The 23,660-nt window shown below is 41.5% G+C and overlaps 1 protein-coding gene across 13 annotated transcripts in view; it reads right to left on the bottom strand.

Annotated features, from left to right (window-relative positions):
* The window catches only part of LOC129855170 (transcription factor E2-alpha-like), a 32,151-nt gene extending 10,774 nt beyond the window's left edge, over positions 1-21,377 (bottom strand). For 4 of the 13 annotated variants that reach the window (XM_055922548.1, XM_055922555.1, XM_055922552.1 and 1 more), the window contains exons 1-8: positions 20,816-21,376; positions 17,437-17,538; positions 15,805-15,877; positions 6,578-6,651; positions 6,044-6,116; positions 5,444-5,484; positions 5,042-5,177; positions 3,088-3,134 (exon numbers count right to left, since the gene is read on the bottom strand). In XM_055922548.1, the coding sequence (XP_055778523.1) occupies positions 3,088-3,134; positions 5,042-5,177; positions 5,444-5,484; positions 6,044-6,116; positions 6,578-6,651; positions 15,805-15,877; positions 17,437-17,517 (525 nt within the window). In that variant the 5' untranslated portion in view covers positions 17,518-17,538; positions 20,816-21,376. Of the gene's footprint in view, positions 1-3,087; positions 3,135-5,041; positions 5,178-5,443; positions 5,485-6,043; positions 6,117-6,577; positions 6,652-15,804; positions 15,878-17,436; positions 17,539-18,805; positions 18,949-20,815 lie in introns of all 13 variants that reach the window. The other 9 variants (XM_055922557.1, XM_055922559.1, XM_055922558.1 and 6 more) reach the window with 5 other exon arrangements.
* Positions 21,378-23,660: the final 2,283 nt, after the last annotated feature.

Genomic DNA, 23,660 nt, shown 5'->3' with positions numbered 1-23,660 from the left:
TCGATCTAGCAACCTTTCGGTTACTGGCCCAACACTCTAACCACTAAGCTACCTGCCGCAAAGAGAAACAATAGTTCATCATTACTTTAAGACATGAAGGTCAGTCAATCCGGACCGCTACAGGAAAGGAAGACCCAGAGTTGCCTCTGCTGCAGAGGATGAGTTCAATAGAGTTACCAGTCTCAGATATTGCAGCCCAAATAAATGCTTCACAGAGTTCAAGTAATAGACACATCTCAACATCAACTGTTCAGAGGAGACTACGTGAATCAGGCCTTCATGGTCGAATTGCTGCAAAGAAACCACTAAACCACTACTAAAGGACACCAATAATAAGAAGAGACTTTCTTGGGCCAAGAAACACAAGCAATGGACATTAGACCGGTGGAAATCTGTCCTCATGTCTGATGAGTCCAGATTTGAGATTCTTGGTTCCAACCACCTTGTCTTTGTGAGACAGAGTAGGTGAACGGATGATCTCCGCAAGTGTGGTTCCCACCGTGAAGCATGGAGGTGGTGGTGTAATGGCGCTTGCTGGTGACACTGTCTCTGATTTATTTAATAGTTTAGATATCTTCACTATTATTCTACGATGTAGAAAACAGTAAAAATAAAGAAAAAACCTTGAATGAGTAGGTGTGTCCAAACTCTTGACTGGTACTGTATGCACGTATTAAAGAAAGTATGTGGACAACCCTTGAAATTAGTGGATTATGTTAGTGGATTCTGTTATTGTAGCCACACCCGTTGCTGACAGGTGTATAAAAATCGAGCACAGCCATGCAATCTCAATAGATAAACATTGGCAGTAAAATGGCCTTACTGAAGAGCTCAGTGACTTTCAACGTGGCACCGTCATAGGATGCCACTTTTCAGTTTGTCAAATTTCTGCCCTGCTAGAGCTGCCCCGGTCAACTGTAAGTGTTGTTATTGTAAAGTGGAAACGTCTAGGAGCAACAACGGTTCAGCCGCGAAGTGGTAGGCCACACAAGCTCACAGAATGGGACCGCCGAGTGCTGAAGCACTTAGTGCGTAAAAATCTTCTGTCCTCGGTTGCAACACTCACTACCGAGTTCCAAACTTCTTCTGGAAGCAACATCAGCAAAAGAACTGTTCATCCCGGAGCTTCATGAAATGGATTTCCATGGCCGAGCAGTCGCACACAAGCCTAAGACCACCATGCGCAATGCCAAGCGTCGACTGGAGTGGTGTAAAGCTCGCCACCATTGCACTCTGGAGCAGTGGAAAGGCCTTCTCTGGAGTGATGAATCACGCTTCACCATCTGGCAGTCCGACAGACGAATCTGGGTCAGGCGGATGCCAGGAGAACGCTACCTGCCCCAATGCATAGTGCGAACTGTAAAGTCCGGTGGAGGAGGAATAATGGTCTGTGGCTGTTTTTCATGGTTCGGGGCCCTTAGTTCCAGTGAAGGGTATGCTTAACGCTACAGCATGACAACATCTTACGATTATGTGCTTCCTACTTTGTGGCAAAAGTTTGGGTTAGGCCCCAGTGCACAAAGTGAGGTCCATATAATTCACACCTTTGAGAATTGGCCTAATCGCCCAACATCAGTGCCCAACCTCACTAAGGCTTGTGGCTGAATGGAAGCAAGTCCCTGCAGAAATGTTCCAGCATCTAGTAGAAAGCCTTCCCAGAAGAGTGGAGGCTGTTATAGCAGCAAAGGGGGGGACCAAATCCATATTAATGCCTATGATTTTGGAATGAAATGTTCGACAAGCAGGTGTCCTCATACTTTTCATGTAGTGTAGATGGCGCCATATTAAGGGGTAACAATATGCCTGAGGAATGGCCTGTGTTGTGTGTGACATGGAGGTTAGGGGTTAGGGCCAGGCCCTGATGTACAGGTATTAGAAGTTTAGTTGAGGGGTCTGGCAGTTGGGTTGGAGAGCTAGAACTAGGTTACCACATAGAGCTGAGGGTGCAAAGGTAGAGGGGGAGCAGGTGGGGGAGAGAGCGGGGAGAGGGAGAGGCAGAGAGCGGGGAGAGGGAGAGAGAGAGAGCGGGGAGAGGGAGAGAGAGAGAGCGGGGAGAGGGAGAGCGGGGAGAGGGAGAGCGGGGAGAGGGAGAGCGGGGAGAGGGAGAGCGGGGAGAGGGAGAGCGGGGAGAGGGAGAGCGGGGAGAGGGAGAGCGGGGAGAGGGAGAGCGGGGAGAGGGAGAGCGGGGAGAGCAGGGAGAGGAGAGGGGGAGAGCAGGGAGAGGAGAGGGGGAGAGCAGGGCGAGGGACACAGGATCATCAGCAGTCATTAATCTGGGCTCAGACACGGGCTAAGAGGCCTTGCGAGCAGCACGCCTCACAACTGGGTCACTCATAGGGGGAGGCCTCCCAGACCATCGTGTGGCGAAGCGTAAGCGGACGGGTTGAAGAGGGGGGCAGCCAGAGGTTTTACATTAATTTACACTAAAACCACATGGCCATCGCTCAAACTGTGGGAGCGGCTGAGAGAAGGGCCTCAAACCCAGACGGTGTTTAATATTGCCTATGTGGTGCAGTCACGAACCCTGGCCACAGAGGTTTCACTATGACTGTCTTCGCTGCGGTGTCACATATGCATATATGAGAGTGCAGGAGAGTGAATGTGCCCATGGTTTGGGTTACAGAAAATGTTTGTGTAATGGCAATATATCATTTTAATGATCCCTGGCAGGGGGCCTTCCACTATTAGTTAAAAAGGCATCAGGCACCCTGAACACACTGGACCATCTTACAGGGCATGGTAAGCAATCTCAAGCCTTAGTTCCAACAAAAACAACTCTACAGTGTTATTTACTACTGTTGGTTATTTGGAGGCTTGCTCAGCATCTGTAGCATTTGTCAGTAGAGCACAATATAGACTAAAGTTATTCATTTGGTACTTTGTCAGTAGTCTGAGCCCAGTGTTGTAGAAACTAAATGTTTGTTTGGAGGCTCTCTCACTCACCTGGGCTGCCAGTTGTTTGTCTGAGTGAGCAAAGGCCATTTGGCCCCACCTGTCTGTCTGTCAGAGAGCTTCTGGAGCAGACAGGCAGTGGTAAGTGTTAGTGTGCGGAGACTGTCTGTGAAGGGGAGCAGAATGAACACTCACCGAGGAAGGCAGGCCAGGGGGTTTCCGGATCTTCTTCGGTTGGGTGTCTACAGGGAGACAGAAGGTAAATCAGATAGCACGCTTCATAAAGGTTGACTGCTAGGGCTCTATTTTCGGCTGGTGTTAAGACAGCACAATTGTCAAACGCACGCTCGTTGAAGATTTTGACCTGCTAAAGCCGGCGCTCTGCTATTTTCCAGCCCTTGCGCCAGGATTGGTAATTGAACTGTCTTACATGATCTCGCTTGTGCCGAGGTGGGAGGGGTGGCAATATCTGAGGCGTGTTCTTAAAATGTGTGCCAAAGTGCAATTTCAGACAGCGCTGGTGGGAATATTTAAGACCAACCAAAACCTGGCCTTAGTGGTAAAGCTGCTGGTTATGGCATGGATTTTGACAGCGGAAGCACAGCCTGTCCAGGCGTGCCACACAGTGCCCTATGCACATGGTACAAGGAAAATATTTTTTTTGTTCCCGTAAACCTCGTATTGAGAAACATAAAAAAAACTATATTTTCCCACTTTGTTTCATTTGACTAAGGCAGTTTTTTTTTGTCTGTCCCAATGCATTCACCAAGTAGTCAAGACTATCGATTAAGGGTTAAGCTCGTGACACCACTTTGAAATAAATTTCAATCACCAAAGCTTTATTAAAAGATCACGTTTTGGAGCAGCAAAACAGTGAGCGGACATCCCCTTTTTATCTATGTACATTATTTTAGCCAGCGCCTGTTATTATTTTGGATGTGTGTGAAAAACAAACACTCCATGTAGGCTACATGTCCATAATGGAATGAGAGATGAGATGATGCCGGTGACCATTGTATTTAGAAACATTCAAGTTATTTTGCTGTAACAATTGCTTGTTATCTATTCCATTTGATAACAAAACAAGCACAAAGTAGGAAATCCTTAGCTGTAATTCTAGTAGGGTGTTTCACCAGCAGTGCGTCAGGTGTTTTTCCTGGCCATGCATTAGCCAAGTAGCCTATCCATAAAAGGTTACTAAATGGTCTACTCGTGATGCTTTTGCATTATTCACATTGGACTATGCACTGCATGTAGGTCTTTCAGGTTGTATCCATCCTCATTTCCAAAGAGCACTTCTTGTCTAGTTTCCAAAGAAGCCCATATCCAAACATATTCAAATTATTCAGTCCTATAACGCCATATAAACGGTAGGCCAAGGATGTATCTTGCTTATTGAGAACATGCCTCACAATAAAATCTACATACAATTTACAGAAGCCTAGTATTTTTTGTTTGAGAAGAAAGAAGAGCGATGCATAAAGATATGTAGGCCTATACTTGTTGAAGTCAACTACAACAATGTTCTGTCAACACTCCAAACAATGAATGTTTTTTTTACAGTAATTACTAGTTTCTGTAGCCTATGCTATTTAATAAACTGTAGCATCAATCCATAAGGGACTAGGACGAGAATATTCCGTGCCCCCAGCCGAATTGAACGACAACGCAAAGACCATCAATGACCTACAGAACTTGAGACAATGGCATGCAGTATTAAGCCATGAAACGCATTGATTGGCCAGTGAGTGGACAAGCCCTTGTCACACCTACAATTAATTTATTCATCAAAACCCAGTCATTTCGCGGCACCGCCAGTTAATGCGCTCATAATTCCTGCTGTCAAAATAGCACAAATATTTCTGGCACACCCCAGACCTATAGCGCTACCGCCAGCACTAAGATTTACCATTGTGTTAGGTTTATTAAATTAGAGCCGTTAGTGTCTTGTTTGAAAATAAAATATTATTTGACCATATTGACGGTATTATTGTGTACTGTTAGCATTTTTCACCCAGTTAAAAAGGTTAAAGCTACACATATATTTGGCTGAGACAACTTATTGTTCTATAATCTGACATAAAAAGGCAAGAGCCTGAAAAACATTTCTACAAAGAACTAAAGCTTTTTCCAAATCCATCTCTCTTACCTAGCTGGCCATCGGGAGGCCTCCTCCTGGGGTTGTTGGGGTACGATCCGGGGTAGAACTGTGAGGCAGACTTTAGCCCAGAGGGAGACATGGCATCTGGACTGGGCATGGCGATGTCACTGGGTAGGAAGCCAGGCTGGCAGAACAACACAAAGAGCAAGGGGTTAACAAACAACACATGCAGGAATGCATAGAAAAACACACATGAATGCACAGTTCTGGGAAATCCAGAACGCTCTAATTCAATGTGTTTCGGATGAAAGGAGAAGTGAGAAAACGGGGTCTTCTTTATACTGAAACCTGACTATGAATTTTGCTCAAATCAAGTTAGAATTGGTGATGTGGGCAACCTAAACTATGATCATAACAGGGTCTAAGCAAAGGGGTCAGAAGTACTCTTACCTGGCCTCCAAACGAAGAGTATGGTACCCTCTCATTTTTACCTGCAAGACGAAATGTACAATTAGCGGGTTCCTTATGGAATGGAAGTTACACATTGGGTATTCAGAGTAATTTTTCAAAATGACAAAGTTAAAAATGATTAGTAGCCATTTAAAATTAGAAGTAGTGATAGAGCTCTCAGGTGCTGGCTAGACAAACCCCAAGAGAACGTTTCTGCTTCAGTGATCTTAACATCCCCAGCACCCACTAAATACACATTACACACACCACACACAGTTTCTGGCACTTTGTCACTCAGATAACAATTTCATGGTCATAACAAAATACGTACACACCAACAGTAACCTCCGCTACTTATTTACAACCTATCCCCATTACAACAGTGGTTCCCAACCAGGGGTATTAGGACCCCTGGGGGTACTTGAAAAGACTTGAGACCACAGCCCTACTGGTAAAAATGCACGAGGGGGTAACTTCAGGGGTACCCAGGCAGAGCAAAATTCAGTTGGTGGTACAGTAACTGAAAAAGGTTGGGAACCACTGCATTACAACAGTGATAGACACAAAGAGACAAGCCAGAAGACTCTGAGCGTAGCCTACCTCCGATTCCTGAACTGAGGAAGGGAGATGACAGGCCCTCATGCTCATTGTAGTGGGAGCCATCTCCGTAGCCCTGTGGGAAAACACATGATGAGGACTGGAGTCCAAGTCAGCAGAGTTCACTGAAGTCCTTCCATGCCATGGCCAGTGCACTGGTTCATCCCAGTCTGTAAACTGTCATGCGAGCTCAGGAAATGTGCAGAATCCAGGCTCTAGAAATGTCTTAATCATCAAGTTGTGGTAATCAGTAATCACAGTTTGCTGCAGCCAATCTTCACCCCTTATATCCCATTCCTTATATTTACACCGAAACGAGCCAAGACAGTTACCGTGGCTGTGAAGCAGCAATTACCATTGGGCTTCCACAGATGTAAAGTTTAGCGCAGAGCCTGCCAACGCCTGACACTGTTCCAAGACATTAGGTACAAAGTAAAAACTACCAGTCTGAATCTAAAGTTTGCCAACACACTCTGCTGTTATCGTGTGTGAGTGAGAGAGTTTGAGAGCCTGTAAGGAGTCCCTGGTAATGCTTACCCGTCCCTGGTTGAAGGAGGGGCTGTTCTGTTCTCCAGGGCCCCAGGATCCAGAGCTACTGCGCTCATCCAGAGCTGGATGAGAGAAACGGCAGAGTTACTCACTGACTGGTATAGACAGACAGCTTTAAAAAAACTCACATTAGGTTGGGTGGACCATGGAAGAGACAACTTACATCATAAACTACTAGATCCGGACAAATTATACTAAGACCAGCAACTTACAATGACTGTGGGCATGTTCCTCCTTCCTAGTACTAGCGCAAGTGTTTATTTGGTGTCAGCGGTGGGATCGAGTGGCCGCCGGGCAATACCATCGACCAACAGTGAAGTTAGGGGTAGGGTCCTATAGCTCAAACCTATTTGTAGGCGTGTAGCCATAATACAAGCTAGCACCCATCACTCAGGTGAACTTGTCAGCAGTGCAGGGCCCTGAGCCAATGTATGTCATTCACAAGAGTTAACTGGTTTAAAAGGCACAGCCACTGGGACAACAGGTCATCTTTAAGAGAATCTGCCATTGTTGCATTAAAGGGATTGTTGACCAAAATTACAACATGACATTGGTTTCTTCAACTTGTAAGCAGTCTAGAGACAAGGTATGATGGAAATCCATGCTTTGGTTAAGTTTCCCTGGCACAGTTTCTACATACAAACATTTTTGCATTTGTGGTACAAATCCCATTCAGGTCAGGGGACCGATATTAGCATTTTCTGCACCTCATTTCCAAATCATCCGAAAGTATTCAAAATTGATTGTGAAGCTCAAAGTCACTTAGAGGTTTTGAACATGATGCACAAAATTTTTTAATATTGGTCCCATGACTTGAAAGGGATTTGTGCCACAAATGCTAAAATGTTAGCATGTGAAAACAGTGCCAGGGAAACTAAACCAAAGCATGGATTGCTGTCATACCTCATCCATAGACTGTTTACATTGTTTGTGGAAAACTCTACCCCAAAGATCTAGGCAGAGACTATTTAAGGTAGGGTAAGGAAATCAATGCATTTGTACATTTGGGTGAACTATCCCTTTAAGGAGGGACCATTCCATACATATCCATGTGTAAACATCAAAGTGAAAATCGCCATCACCAGTCTAATAGAGGGGTCATTTCACTGATTGGCTGAGAAACCAAACTATAAACAGAATGTGTCATTGTCCAGCTTCTCATTGAAATTCGTTCCACAGCAGTTTTGCAGATGCCATCATACGCTAAGCCACAAAACAACCAATAACATACATATTCAGTACACAAAGCATATATGAAAATGTTAAATTATTTCACAAGTGGCGGCTGTGGCATAGGAAAAACAAGGATTCTAAAGATTGGCGGAGCAGAAACTCCAAATACCCCCTTCTCCCATAGTCTTATCCGTTAATGCTACCAAGCCTCTCTGGAGACACAGGGCTTAATTGCATACTAATTTGCATAAGTGTGCATATTAATGTGGTTTCCTTATGAATATTCATATTTCTCCTTTGATTTTTGCCTAATTAAAAAAATGTGTGCGTGAGAGGGAGAGTGTGAGGGGAGGGAGGGTCTGGGTGAGATGAGCGACTAAAGAGTGAAAATGACTGATGAGGCTAACAGAGTGGTGCAAGCACCTACACACGCTATGACAGCCATGATCTATGGAGCTGATGCCACTGGCATGGAGAAGCAGGGGAGCAGGACCTCCAAAGATCAGCCTTACTCAGTCACTGTCAGTGGGCTGAAAGGCCACACTGCTAACACAGCTACATATAGTCACAACAGCACACAGAACTGATGGACAACGAAATATGTAAGACAGGCTTTGCATGGGCACCACTTCATCTAAAACAGCCTTGCTGGCAGAGTTAGTTCACTCAACACTGAGACACGATCAAATAAGAGGAACCCCAGGTCTATAAAACAAGCTTTTCCATTATCCAGTGTCTACAATGGCTTTGGTCCAGCAGCCACTCAATAATAGTATTTGGTGCCCACCTAGACCTACGCCACTTAAAAAGGCCTCCATTTGGCGAGGGGTAGTGTCTGAGATAGAATCGCTTTACTGAGGACAACTCTGACAACATTGTTCACACTTTGTGGGGTAATTAACTCAAAGGCAATTAAATAAGGTGGGGAGCTGCTGAGATGGCAATGACACAGCCAGCCATGTTAAGAAGTGGGAGCCAAACACTGAGCCTACTGCCACAATGGAGGGGAGGACAGGGGTAAAGGACTGAAGGAGGAGAGGGGGACAGGAAGAGGGGAGGAGAAACAGACAAGACAAGTGGAGGAGAGAGGGACATGGGTGAACGACTAGAGGAACAGAGGGAGTAAAAGGCACGGGGAGGAGAGAAGGACAAGGGTGTGAGACAAGAGAGGACAGACTTCATTGTTCCAAGTTCACTCTTCATTCTTTTGAAGAACATATTAATTTAATTGTTTGTGTAATGCTGTTATAAGTGTGATTGCATTTTATTCTCACTTTCTACCTGTTGAAACGTTGCGCCTCAACTTTATAACCTCATTCAGTAATGAGAATCTAGTGAAGGCCATGAGGACAATACTAACACTGTACAGGAGCAGCCAGCCACTGAAGAAATAATCATATTTTGAGGCACAAAACCTTCTCACATGGCAAAATCTAATATGCCTCCAAAAGGCAGCCTAGATTGTTTCTTGCGTATGTCTTAACAACAAGATATAGACCTAGTAGAGCAGCCATTTTCTAGTGCCAGCAGTATAGGGCATATTAGATAGAAGTTGGCTGTTCAGATCATAAGGTGACAAACAACCCATGACAATCATCTGAAAAAATATTTGTGTGGGAGTGAGTGCACGAGCATTTATCTGTGCGTGTGGGGTTGTTTGTTGTGGTTGGGGGGGGGGGTGTTGTGGTTGGGGGGGCTGTCCTTTGGGTGGGTGACGGGGGCCAGCAGCTGCAAAGGTGAGTGAGGGGACGCCTGATAGAGGGGTACTAATTGCGAAGGGAGCTCTGAGTACTTTTGTGTTGGTGAATAGCTCTGCTTCTTCCTTTCCCGCACTGGGTCATCTACTAGTAGTGGCACACTGAAGCCGTGATGTCACGGGATACAGTTGGCCCAGGCAAACAGGAAGTTGACGCAAGTTACCAGGAGAACAATAAAGAACATAACAGGCTGCTCTTTGTTATGGCCCTGTGATCCTATCATAATGGAGGACGGAAGAAAAAATATGTTTAACTTCTCTAGGGTAGGGGGCAGCATTTGGAATTTTGGATTAAATGCATGCCCAAATTAATTAAATTATGCATATAAAACTGGTAGAGTTGGATAGAAAACACTCTAAAGTTTACAAAACGGTTCAAATAGTGTCTGAGTATAACAGAACTGATTTGGCAGGCGAAAACCTGAGAAAAATCCATCCAGGAATTTTTTTGTTTTTGTTTTGTAGTTCTCTCTTCAATGCCATTACAGTCTCCATTGACTTAGGACTCAAATTGTAGTTTCTATGCCTTCCACTAGATGTCAAAAGTCTTTAGAAATTGTATTCTGAAAAATTAGGAAGTAAGAGCAGTCTGAATGAGTGGACCCTAAAGTGTCACAGAGCTTTTTCATGCGCGAGACCGAGACAGTGCGTTACTTGTTAACCTTTTAAATTGACGACGTTATTGTCCGGTTGAAATATTATCGATTATTTAGGCTAAAAACAACCTGAGGATTGAATATAAACATCGTTTGACATGTTTCTATGAACTTTATGGATAGAATTTGGATTTTTTGTCTGCCTGTTTTGACTATGTTTGAGCCTGTGGATTACTGAAGAAAACGCGCAAACAAAAACTGAGGTTTTTGGATATAAAGAGACTTTATCGAACAAAAAGAACATTTATTGAGTAAATGGATGTCTGCTGAGTGCAACCATATGAAGATTAAAGGTAAGGGATTAATTTTATCTCTATTTCTGACTTGTGTAACTGTTCTACATGGCTGGTTACTGTTTGTAATGATTTGTCTAGCTGGCTATGTTCTCAAATAAATCGTAAGGTATGTTTGCGCCGTAAAGCATATTTTAAATCTGACACCGTGGTTGGATTCACAAGAAGTTCATCTTTAAACCTATGTAAAATGTTTTGTTTTCTGAATTTTTATCATGAGTATTTCTGTATTTGAATTTGGCGCCCAGCAGTTTCACTGGCTGTTGAAGAGGTGGGACGCTAACGTCTCATGTACCCAAGAGAGGTTAAAAAAAACAGTGCACACAAGTGACTCCATGCAACTTATGAGACTTGTTCAGCAAATTTTCACTCCTGAACTTATTTAGGCTTGCCATAACAAAGGGGTTGAATACCTCAAGACACTTCAGGTCACATTTTTTTATTACATTTGTAAACATTTCTAAAAACATTCCACTTTGACATTAAGGTATTGTGTGTAGGCCCGCCTCTACATATCCTAATAAATCAAATCAAGTTGTCGTTTCAGGACAAAGTGGAAGAGGTGGGGAAATATCATGGGGAACATGAATCACAAACATTGCCTTCTTCGATAGAAGTCAACTCTCAGGAGAAAAACTGATGTAAAACTGCTAAAGTATGTCATTTTATCCCTGTATTGAGGCTACTCCCCTCTGATTGTATAGTGCCTTCAGAAAGTATCCCACCCCTTGACTTTCACATTTTGTTGTGTTAGAGCCTGAATTTAAAAATGCATTACATTTAAATGTTTTGACACTGGCCTATACACAATATCTCATAATGTCAAAGTGGAATAATGTTTTTAGAATTTTGTTTTTACAAATGTCTTGAGTCAGTAAGTATTCCAGCCCTTTGTTATGGCAAGCTTAAATATGTTCAGGAGTAAAACTGTGCTCAAGTCGCATAATAAGTTGCATGGACTCACTCGTGTGCAATAGTGTTTAACATGATTTTTTTAATGACATCTCTAACCCACACAGTTCCCTCAGTCAAGCAGTGAATTTCAAACAGATTCAACAACAAATACCAGCAAGGTTTTTCAATGCCTCGCAAAGGGCACATATTGGTATATTGGTTAAAAAACACTGACCATGAATATCCCACGGAACATGGTGAAGTTATTAATTACATTTTGAATGGTGTATCAACGCACCCAGTCACCGCAAAGACAGAGGCATCCTTCCTTACTCAGTTGCCAGAGAGGAAGGAAAACGCTCAGGGATTTCACCATGAGGCCAAAGGTGACTTTAAAACATGTTCCAGAGTTTAATGGCTGTGATAGGAGACATTGTAGTTACTGTATAATACTAACCTAACTGACAGACGGAAAAGGAGCCTGTACCAAATAAAAATATTCCAAAACATGCATCCTGTTTACAAGGCACAAAGAAATCCTGCAAAAAAATAAATTAACTTTATGTCCTGAATAAAAAGAGTTGTGTTGGATTTGCCCAAAACATATCACTGAGTACCACTCTCTATATTTTCAAGCATAGTGGTGGCTGCATCATGTTATGGGTATGCTTGTAATTGTTAAGGACTGGGGAGTCACTAAGCACAGGCAAAACCTGGATCAGTCTGCTTTCCACCAGATTATGGGAGATTAAATCACCTTTCAGTAGGACAATAACCTAAAACACAAGGCCAAATCTACACAGGAGTTGCTTACCAAGACAGTGAATGTTCCCGAGTTGCCGAGTTACAGTTTGGACTTCAATCTACTTGAAAATCTATGGCAAAAATCTGAAAATGATGTCTAGCAATGATCAACAAACAATTTGACAGAGCTTGAAGAATTTTAAAAAGAATGGGCAAATGTTACACAATCCAGGCACGGAAAGCACTTAGACTTACCCAGAAAGACTCAGAGCTTTAATCGCTGCCCATGGTGCTTCTACAAAGTATTAACTCAGAGGTGGGAATATATACAGTATCAGCCAAAATTTGGACACACCTACTCTCATTCAAGGGTTTTTGTTTATTTTTACTACATTGTAGAATAATAGTGAAGACATCAAAACTATGAAAAAACACATAGGGAATAATGTAGTAAACAAACAAGTGTTAAACAAATCAAAATATATTTGAGATTCTTCAAAGTAGCCAGCCTTTGCCTTGACAGCTTTGCACACTCTTGGCATTCTCTCAACCAGCTTCATGAAGTAGTCACCAAGAAACGCATTTCAATTAACAGGTGTGCCTTGTTAAAAGTTAATTTGTGGAATTTCTTTCCTTCTTAATGCTTTTGAGCCAATCAGTTGTGTTGTGACAAGGTAGGGGTGGTATAAAGACGATAGCCCTATTTGGGAAAAAACCAAGTCCATATAATGGCAAGAACAGCTCAAATAAGCAGAGAGAAACAACAGTCCATCATTACTTTAACCTTTAAGACATGAATGTCAGTCAATGTGGAAAATTAAGAACTTTGAAAGTTTTTTTTCAAGTGCAGTCGCAAAAACCATCAAGCGCTATGATGAAACTGGCTCTCATGAGGACCGCCATAGGAAAGGAAGACCCAGAATTACCTCTGCTGCAGAGGATAAGTTCATTAGAGTTACCAGCCTCAGAAAATGCAGCCCAAATAAATTCTTCAGGGTTCAAATAACAGACAGATCTCAACATGATCAGAGGACACTGCGTGAATCAGGCCTTCATGGTCGAATTGCTGCAAAGAAACCACTACTAAAGGACACCAATAAGAAAAGACTTGCTTGGGCCAAGAAACACGAGCAATGGACCGGTGGAAATCTGTCCTTTGGTCTAATGAGTCCAAAATTGAGATTCTTGGTTCCAACCGCTGTGTCTTTGAGACACAGAGAAGGTGAACAGATGATCTCCGCATGTATGGTTTCCACCGTCAAGCATGGAAGAGGTGGTATGATGGTGTGGGGGTGCTTTACTGGTGACACTGATTTATTTAGAAATCAAGGCACACTTAACAAGCATGGATACCACAGCATTCTGCAGCGATACGCCATCCCATCTGGTTTGCGCTTAGTGGGACTATAATTTGTTTTCAACAGGACAATGACTCAACACACCTCAGGGTTGCATAGGGGCTATTTGACCAAGAAGTAGAGTGATGCATCAGATGACCTGGCCTCAACAATCACCCGACCTCAACCCAATCGAGATGGTTTAGGATAAGTTGGACCACAGAGTGAAGGAAAAGCATTCCAGGTGAAGCTGGTTGAAAGAATGCCAAGAGTTCGCAAAGCTGTCATCAAGGCAAAGGGTGGATTATTTGAAGAATATGAAATATATTTAAATTTGTTTAACACTTTTTTTGTTACTACATGATTCCATATGTGACATTTCATAGCTTATGTCTTCACTATTATTCTACAATGTAGAAAATAGTAAAAAGAAAAACCCTTGAATGGGTGTGTGTGTGTCCAAACTTATTTTATTTTCAATAAATGTGGGGTATTGTGTGTAAATGGGTGAGAAATTCAGGCTGTAACAAATATGGAATAAGTCAAGGTGTATGAATACTTTCTGAAGGCACTGTATATCTGATTTTATAACAAGGGGATTGAGGGATGGAAAAATCGACAGTAACATATCGCAATACTATTTTGGATGATATTATAGCGATACTTTGACTCCAATTTGTAAAAATAGAGACTTTTTGGACTAGGTAGCATTAACTAGCGCTAGTCGGCTGTAACTGCAACAAAACTCATTTTTCATCCTACAACTTGTTCTTCATCTTTTTAAATAGTGATCCAACATGTTTTCATCACTTTTATTTCCATTACTGATAAAAACATCAAAGTGCAATACTTTGTAGCTTACACACAAGCCTGAATTGTAGTTTATGGACACCCTCATTTTGCTCCATGGATTGATATATGCTTGTCTCAATCTCATATAGATTCTCTAGAGGTTGGCATCTATGGAGGTTTGTGCTGTGGCACTCAAATGCTATTACGAGATACCTGGAGTTCTCTGAAAGTTAAATGTGACAGCATGAAGTATCACATTCGAATGGTGTCAATGACCAAGGGGCACACTTAGGACGGGGGCAGGAATTAACTCCTCACTGCTAAGTAATTGCCTGCTGTAATAGAAACAAACACAGAGTTCTGCCACTGATCCCCATTCAGAGGTCTCCTACTCTAGCCAGCGCTCCATGCTGGGCCAGTTAAGTGCCCCAGAGCTGTGGGTGAGGGGCATTGTCTCAGGCTCAAGCCATTTCCTGTGAACCAGTGGGGGGAAAAGTCCTGTGCGGAGTTGGGGGAGGAGTGTTTTACACTTTGGGGTGGGGGAGTTGTTTCAAGTCCATAAGCCCTTTTCCGTCTTTGTTCCTCTGTGGCGGGGTTTTCACTCTTGGGGCCGCGCAGTGTGACTCCATTTCACACTGCAGGTTGGCAGGGTGACAGTGGGAAGGAACATGACTTACTAATAACATTCAGCAAAAGCTACTAGCTTACACAAGGGTTTCAGGTGTTCCAAGGTGGGAAAATAAAATCAAGTTTTTGTATATTGGTGCAAGAAAAAGATGCAATGAAAATAAAATATATAGATCTCATTTGCTAAATTGAGATATTGCTATCAATTAAAAGGGTTACCAAGATTGTTAATTTGTTCATCACCCCACCAAAAAAAACATGGGTCTCATTCAACAACCATAAATGAAGACATTCTGCTGAACTCCAGAAAGCTTTTCTCTTAAGAAGTGTCATCCAACAACACAGTGCTCAAAGGCACCAACAGTGTCCTGAAGCTTCAGCACAGATGAATAATCTTGGTTAGATCAAAGAGGGGAAATGTGAACACATGGAGGGACAGAGCAGGCTCTCACGTTTCCAGAGGAGATCTCGGATCAAAGTAACTAGATCTGGCCAACTTACTACCAGCACTAAAGGTGATGAAATACTGTCCGCACACAGAGGATGTTTTTTATTTTACCTTTATTTAACTAGGCAAGTCAGTTTAAGAACTGCCTTGTTCAGGCGCAGAATGACAGATTTTTACCTTATCAAATCCCCGAGATGACCTTGCAACCTTTCGGTTACTAGTCCAACACTCTAACCACTAGGCTATCTGCCACCCCATATACAGCATCTTTAATTATATAACCAAGTGAAAGGGTGAAGGCATAGTGCAATAGAACCAAAGCACTAACCACTGCCCTAGTACTTCCAACAAAAATATTTTGCCGCTACATAACCATTCTCCATTACTTACTGACCTTATCAAAAAAACTAAAGCTTCATACAATACAGTTTAAGTATGGCCCTGCAGGATATTCAAGGCTCATGACAGTATCTTGCATTCTGAATAGAATCTTACCTGATCCACCAAACTGACTGCTAGCGAGTGTCGTCGGTCTGTTCTTCCCATTAGCCACAGGTGGTGCAAACATCTAGAAGAGGTGGGAAATAAATTCATAAATACACCTTAATTGATCATACAGTGAAACTAGATAATCTGTGATATGAAATGTGGGCTGGACACTGATAGGAGTGATGTATCCTAATGCCTGGTTACAGGGGCTTGTTTAACATGCCATCTCATGAGCCACTGTATGTTTCTGCCTCTTTGGCATCTGGGCCAGCGACAGCCATACTGCAGCATTTTCAGCCAATCCTGGCATAGCACGGCACGGCACACACACCACACACACACACACACACACACACACACACACACACACCTTTGTCTCTAGTGGGTTTAGATTCCATACATAGCTACTACTTATAGAACCATGGACGCATTTATGATTTGAGTGGTGGCTACACAAATGATGTGCATAGCAAACCAAGGTCTTGATTGAGGGCATGATAGTTGATGCTCCACACACTAGTGGCCCATTAACTGACAGAGGGAACAGAACCAATGGAATTTCCCAATGTTACACATCATAAGGCTAAAATAATGGAGAGGAAATCAAATACATGGGCAGATCACATTAGTAAGCTGTGGTTAGTAGAGAGATATCAACTAATGTAGGACATCAAGTCTGATGACAAGCATTTACTCAATTACAATTCCTGGTCTTGAATCCATGGATGTCCCCCGTATAAGGTAATTTTCCATAACAATGAATTTCCTCAGGATATTACATTTTTCAGAGACAAACACTGACATGAATGTCAACTCAAAAGCCCAAGACAGAAATCATTTGGTAAAAATGAATGAAAAAAAAAAAAAAACAGGCTGATGCCAGCAAGTGGATAAAAATCATACCCAAAATCCCATTAATCTGACCATTTATAAAGACCTGCTATTCAAGAGACATAAATGTCAGGGCTACCCCATTTCACACAGCATGTATTGAGTTGAATATGATGTGAGGTTTATCAGCTGTGTATACTTTGAGAGTGCCAGAACCACTCAAGAGTATGGAGCATCCCTTTAAAAGTCCTGGAATTTATCAGCAATCAAACTATTGCAAGGTTGTGCACAAAATAAGATAAACCAAACTCGGGAGCAAAATATAAACATAACTGCAAACATAGGAATCAAATGCATCTAGTCTAAATAAATCTTCAGCATTCAGGTCAGCCCAAACCATAAATCAACCTTACTGCAGATTATGTTCTCTCATGTTCAAAGACTGATTTAAAACCCAATGAATAAACACCTTGGACCTGTGTTGTATTCAGGTGACCTTACTTGGATGTGGGATGGGGTAAAACTGATCCCCCCCCCCAAATGACATCTGGGGGGAAATTAAGCTACTTCTGTCATGTAGGAGTTAAATGATAAAAAAAAAGCATGGTGTGAGCGATGTGGAAAAAGTATAACTTGTTAATGAATCGGGAACAAGGAGAACTGTTTAACAGTTTAGCTGTCATTATATTGGAAATGTAACGGGCCTGTCCCTCCCCATTCATCTCTCTCGTCCACCCTACCGTCCACCCGGCCCAGCCCAGCAGCCCTTATGACCTGGCCCCAGACACCTAGACCACTCTCTCTTACCGCACTGAAATCCAGGAGGTCGTTGAGTTCCTTGTCTTGTGTTCCCACTGCAGCCATTCTCTGCTGCGGCTGCTCGTTCATGCCCCTCAGTCTCTAACAACCCTACGAGAGAGATTCGCAAATAGGATAGACTGACTTAATGGAACCAGACTAGAGAGTACAAACACATTGAATGTGACTGAGAGAAAAAAAAAGAGGGAAAAAAAAATCACACTGGATATTACTGGCTGATATTACTAAAGAATTCATGAGTTCTATCACTTGTGAAAATGAGTGAACATACAGATAGTAACATACTGCCTTTTCGGCCTTTTCATTGACCCTTACCTACCACTATCTATGGACACAGATGAGTAAAGAGTTGACGGAAGTTGAGTACCCAGACTAATAGTTAAAGATCCTTCCCCTCTTACTAAATGATTTTCCAGAAGCCCTACAACCTTAACACTGCCGCCTGATCGCCTCTGACTTTTTCATGGTAATAATTGTCGTCAGACGTGGATGAGGAGTCAATGCTATTTTGGCATATGGGACACTGTTGTTCAAACAATAGAGCGGAAAAATGGGAAACACTATTTTGTTGTAACAGAGTTACAATTTAGGCCAGTGCATTCATTAATTGGTAATAATAACATATGAACTACAACCTAAAGAACAACCAGAGAATGTCATCAACTCCTTTGGGCATGACCAAATAAGCTACTAATAGTGACACTCACTACACAGGCTGCAAAGGAGAGAATCTGACATTCTATGTGAAACATATAGGCCTGTGTAGTTTTTGTATCCCTTATCCAACCTTAAGCAATAGTAATCACACTTCTGAGACCATGTCTTCCTTTCTGATGCTTCCACAACAAATCACACACACACGTCAATCATCCAATTCTATATGAAAGTAAAGTATATTAGGTTTACAATTAGACATAATTGGGGACCATTGTTTGCACTGGGTAATAGGGGTGAAAGGCAGAGCTAATGGATGTATGCAAACATGTCATTACCAAATTACCATATGTCAGCGCAGAGGAACCTTGTCAAATGAAGAAAAAAAAATAAGCATGAATGCTGGATTTACCCTGTGTTTTGCATTCCAACATGCGCCTGAGGCACAAAGGGTAGAGCTTGGATGCTCAGCAGCAGCAGTACATGCCACACAAAAACACTGCAGTGCAACTGGAAAGAAGCACTAGGGCACCAACAGGTGGTGTACTTTTACCTCATTCTTTGTAATCCATTACTAGTGCAATTTGCTGTAATCAACAATTTGGGGGCTTAAACCAGAAAATAAACGCAACTTCTCAGAAGTAAAAAGTAAAAGACCAGATTTGTAACAATACATCAATTTCAAAATGAAAGCTATTCTTACTTTCTTCGTATGTCACACATAGGACCTAGTTCCTTAGAGCCAAGACCACACTGTGGGATCAAGGAATTTATGTGTTTGGAGTTTCAGCAAATGATGCTTCAGCATCTTGAAACTTGAATATATTCTTTGAAGGCTGAGAGTACCTGTGTAAAAAAAAAAAGATTCAAAAGGAGATCGAATTTTACTATAGAAATGGCTATATACCATGCAAATGGCTATATACCATACAAAGGATCCATCAGGAATAGGCCTTTGTATTGAAAGTGAAGGCAGGTTAGGCCTACATAACCTAACCTTGAATAAAACAAATTTAATGCCCTAATATAACACTAAGCCCAAGTGTAAATAAGCCTAATGTTGTTTTGCCAGACTTTCAGATAAGGTGGTAGGCCAAGGATACACAAACCTTGCCAAACATAAACCATAAAAACATTTACTGTTCCAAAATGTTGTGGGTATGTCTTGATAGTTAAAAGGACTTTGTGGATACACACATTTTGTAATGCAGAATTGCATATTTTGCTACTGACCATATGAACAATATTCGGATGCAACAGATTAAGTCTATGGTTGCCTTGTACACATGCGAGACAGACAAGGAAAGAAGTCCTCCAAGTGCAAAACTAGGCCTATATAATGTATTCCTAAAGGGAACACATTTTAAAAATGATAAAATATATATATTTTATACACACACACACGTTCGATAAAACGGACCTAATAATCCTCAAATATTTGAGAACTAACAGCAAAATAAAATCCATTGGGATAATGTACTTCGCAAAATATTCGAGCAGATTGAAGCCAAAATCAACAACTAGTAAGTAGAATGTGAGCTTTGGATAGTTGTGTTTTTATCATAACAAATTGCTTATGTTTGAGTTTAAATAAATTAAATTCAACTGTTGCTTCTTAGAAACATAATGTCAATGTAGCCAACCAGAATGTAACATCGACAGAAAACGAAGCAAGCAGTGTGAACACCATGATCAAATGTAGAAAAACAAATCTGCTCAGTCCAACGATAGTTCGTTACAATACATTTTACCCCACATTGTTCCGCGTAGTTTCCAAGACTGAAACAACGTAAATATTTATTCCAGATTATAAAAACTCTTCTACACCGTCAGCTATCCGTTTCCACTGATAATAGGCCACATCTAGGTCCTATATAGCTATACTGAAAAGGGACGCTTTTCAGCCGGAGGATATTCAGGTTCCAAATGCTCTATATAGTGGAATATGCAGCTACACAAAGTTTAAAATAATGAATTACCTTTATGAAAAGGGCTTCTGAAAGATATTGAAAAAAATGTGGCCTCTGAATAACTGCGAAGGACCTTGAAATAATGCAATAAATATGCTGCTTCTTTTGAAAAAACAATTTACAACTCAAGGTTAGTTTGCATTGGAGTTCGTTCAGAGAGATGGTGGGGGCATGAGGAATTTCCTGCCAAATGTGCAATAAAATAAATTAAAGTATAGCCTGTGAACAGCCGCTTAACCACTTTCATTAAGGGGTGGTTGTTTTGTGTATTAGTGGCTATAGAAAGGTTTGTTACTTGCTTTACATTTGTTATGAACATTTAAAATGGCAGGGTGAACAAATGAAAGCACAAGTTTATAATGCCCCTCAACATTATTTAGGCTACAGTCAACTCGTTTTTCGTCATAACCACTGATCAAACAGGCTTCTTTATTGGAAATTTGAGACTGGCAAACACATAAAAATGAGTCATATTCAGAATAACCTTACAATATATTTATGGTGAACAAAGGACTAATTTCCCTCACTACACGGTTGGTGCTGAGACCACCACACACTTGATGGCTGAACTCACCACCTTACTAGAAACCAGACAAAAACTTACACCCCCCTGCTCCAACCACACATTCCCAAAACTTTTGATAATTGTAGAAGGCATACGTCCCACAATTGGCCTACATTAGGTACAATAAATTAGTGCATTTTAACGACTATATGCGAGTGTGAAACAGAAACATTTTTACCGTCAATCTTCAAATGTCTGGCATCCAACAGTAAAAAGAAAGGCTGAGTATCGCAGGGGGAAAAAACATAAAACTTCAAGAGAATTTCAACCTCAGCGCGTGAAACACATTGGATCGTTGTAGATGTCTTCCTTATTCCTCTTGAACCTTGCTCTGTTACACTACCCACATCATTAGTACAATGTAACCAGTCCGAATCCAAACAATATATAGTTATTAATCTCACGTCTTCCTTTTTGTTGTTACAATTAAGATGATTTCATTCTTCTAGTAGACATCTTAACCACCTCCGTCCACATTGTCAGAAGCAACAACGTATCCCTACGCATGAAATGAGGGCCCCAACGCCAGCGGTGTCCGATTTCAAACGCCTATAGAAAGACAACCTATTTGCTCATAGGACAATAAAACATGTAAGATATAACGACCTAAATTGATGTAACAGCCGCATATGTTAGTTCGTTGGTCAACAGTTCATATTGTTCTCTTCAAAATAAAAGAGATCTAAAGGACTACGCCTTTCAGCGGAAGGTTATTGTAGGAAAGTTCACTGTGATTAAACAGCAGCTTCCCGAGATGGTTGATAATTCCGTAAGAGCATAGCCAATAGAAAAGCAGGTAGGAGTGACAAGCAGACACGGAAGCCAATAGCCGACCGGAAATACATCTTGGAACCTCCCTCTTCTTGACGCTTGCTTTTTCTGTGTGATAATGAAGGCTGTGAGGGGGGCTACAGTGTAAACTCTGACATCATTTTAATGCTGTGGTTATCGTTTTTTTCTCGCTCTACATTTTGAAAGCGTAGCCCTAGCCTACTCTAAGCGGCTGGGTGAAATTGTCAAATAAATAACATTCATCGCCTATGTCAACCACACACTATACTAGTTGTATTGGTTTATAGGCTATGTGCACCATAGTATCAACAGAGTGGACATCCCCAAATTATTATGTCAGACCTTATGATCTAGCCTTTAATCAAATTAAGTTGTATTGGTCACACACATATTTAGCAGATGTTATTGCGGGTTATTGCAATGCTTTCTCAGAGTAATAGGCTGTTTCTACATTATTATATTTTTTGTCTTTCTTTTTTAAAGTCAGATAGACACCACATGTCTAACAGTATTACAATGTTAGACTTTAACGATTTTTCTTTTGACAATTTTCATACGAAATCAATTATTTCCCTCTCAATTCTCACCTTAAAACTGCTCACACCATTGATAAGCCTATCTATCCCGTTTTCACTAAACGTTTGCCAAGCAATGAATAATATATATTTTTAAAGATAATAGATAATAGATAACTATGTTATTATTGGGCCTGAGTTTTTCTTGACCTGGTGATATGAACAGGGAAAACGCTCTAGACCCTAAATAATGTTGATTGATTGCGTGCTATTTTCACTGTGGACACAATATTTATTGACAAAAGCTGAACCTTAACCATAAAACTAAACTTCCTTGGTCTTTTCCACTGAGAGAGGAGGGAAAGAAAATAGTATGGGATCACAGAGTATAGGATTTTTACAGAGCATGAATGTGGGGGGAGGGGAGGAGGTCTGGCTGCAGAGAGAGCGCGCGCGAGAGAGAGAGCATGTGTTGAGAGACGGAGAGGCATATATTGAAGTCTACGTTTTGGTGATTAAGACGTTAAGAAAAAAAATATATATGACTTAATAGCTAGGTAGTTAGATTATATCTTTCTATAAATTACCACAAAAGATACACAGCTTTGGAATGTCAATTACTTTAAATCAACCTCACTTCCCCTAATAAAACAAAACAAAATGTTATTACACTGAAGGGCAATATACATGTAAACTTTAAGTGCATCACACACTATTGGAAATATATGTTTTAATCAGCTTATATGTTTCTTATAGCATGTCTTATAGACAGCTGGTCTTATGTTATTCTAATGGCTGCTTTATAACTAATGTCAGAGGCTCCGCCTTAAACCTTGTCATACAGGGCTCTCCAACCCTGCTCCTGGAAAGCTACCATTCTGTAGGTTTTTGCTCCAACCCTAATCTAGCGCACCTGATTCTAACATTTAGCCGGTTGATAAGCTGAATCAGGTCAGTTACAACTGGGGTTGGAGCGAAACAGTAGGGTAGCTCTCCAGGAACAGGGTTGGAGAGCATTGTGTGTAGAAACTACAAACCCTTTAGATCAACCATGAGGCAAGGATGCGATAAGGAATGCCATGACCAACATCAAGTTCAGACTGGCTAATGGGTAGATAAACATGTGATGATGATCTTTATAATGAGGATGATGACAACCATTTGTGTTTGTGGTCCAAGTTGTGGCCAAAGTTTACAATTGGAAAGCAAAGATTTTGTATGGAAATTATTAAAAGCATCAACTAAATATCTAATTGTCCATTCACTTAGGATAGCCAGGAGAGAGAGAGGGATTGGCTGCCAATAGAATATATAGGTAAATAATCACGGTGTCCCCTGGGTAGGAGAGCCTCGGCAGCACAGTGCATTAATTAGTACCAGGGACCATCTGTGGAATGTAATGGGGTTATTGCCTACAAATGCACATATGGGCCATAAATACCTTTACTAACACACTGAACACATTGACGGAAGGCAGGAAGAAAAAACACCGAAAATTATCCCTGCTGTCAAAAAAGGACATCTGATTCACTTATCTGACAGCCACTTGAAAAATCCGGAATTAAAGTATCTATTCATCAAAATAAAAATTTGAACAGTTTGAAAATGAATTGACAGAAGAAAAAATATATTTTTCCACTATTGGGCCCTGGGTAAGAATAGTGCTGTTGTCAGTGTTAGCAATGAGGCTTGTAAGCCCTCCAAGTAGTTTGTATT

This window comes from Salvelinus fontinalis, chromosome 5 (assembly GCF_029448725.1).
Source record: "Salvelinus fontinalis isolate EN_2023a chromosome 5, ASM2944872v1, whole genome shotgun sequence".
Classification (NCBI taxonomy): Eukaryota; Metazoa; Chordata; class Actinopteri; order Salmoniformes; family Salmonidae; genus Salvelinus; species Salvelinus fontinalis.
This window is presented reverse-complemented; position numbering and strand designations above follow the sequence as displayed.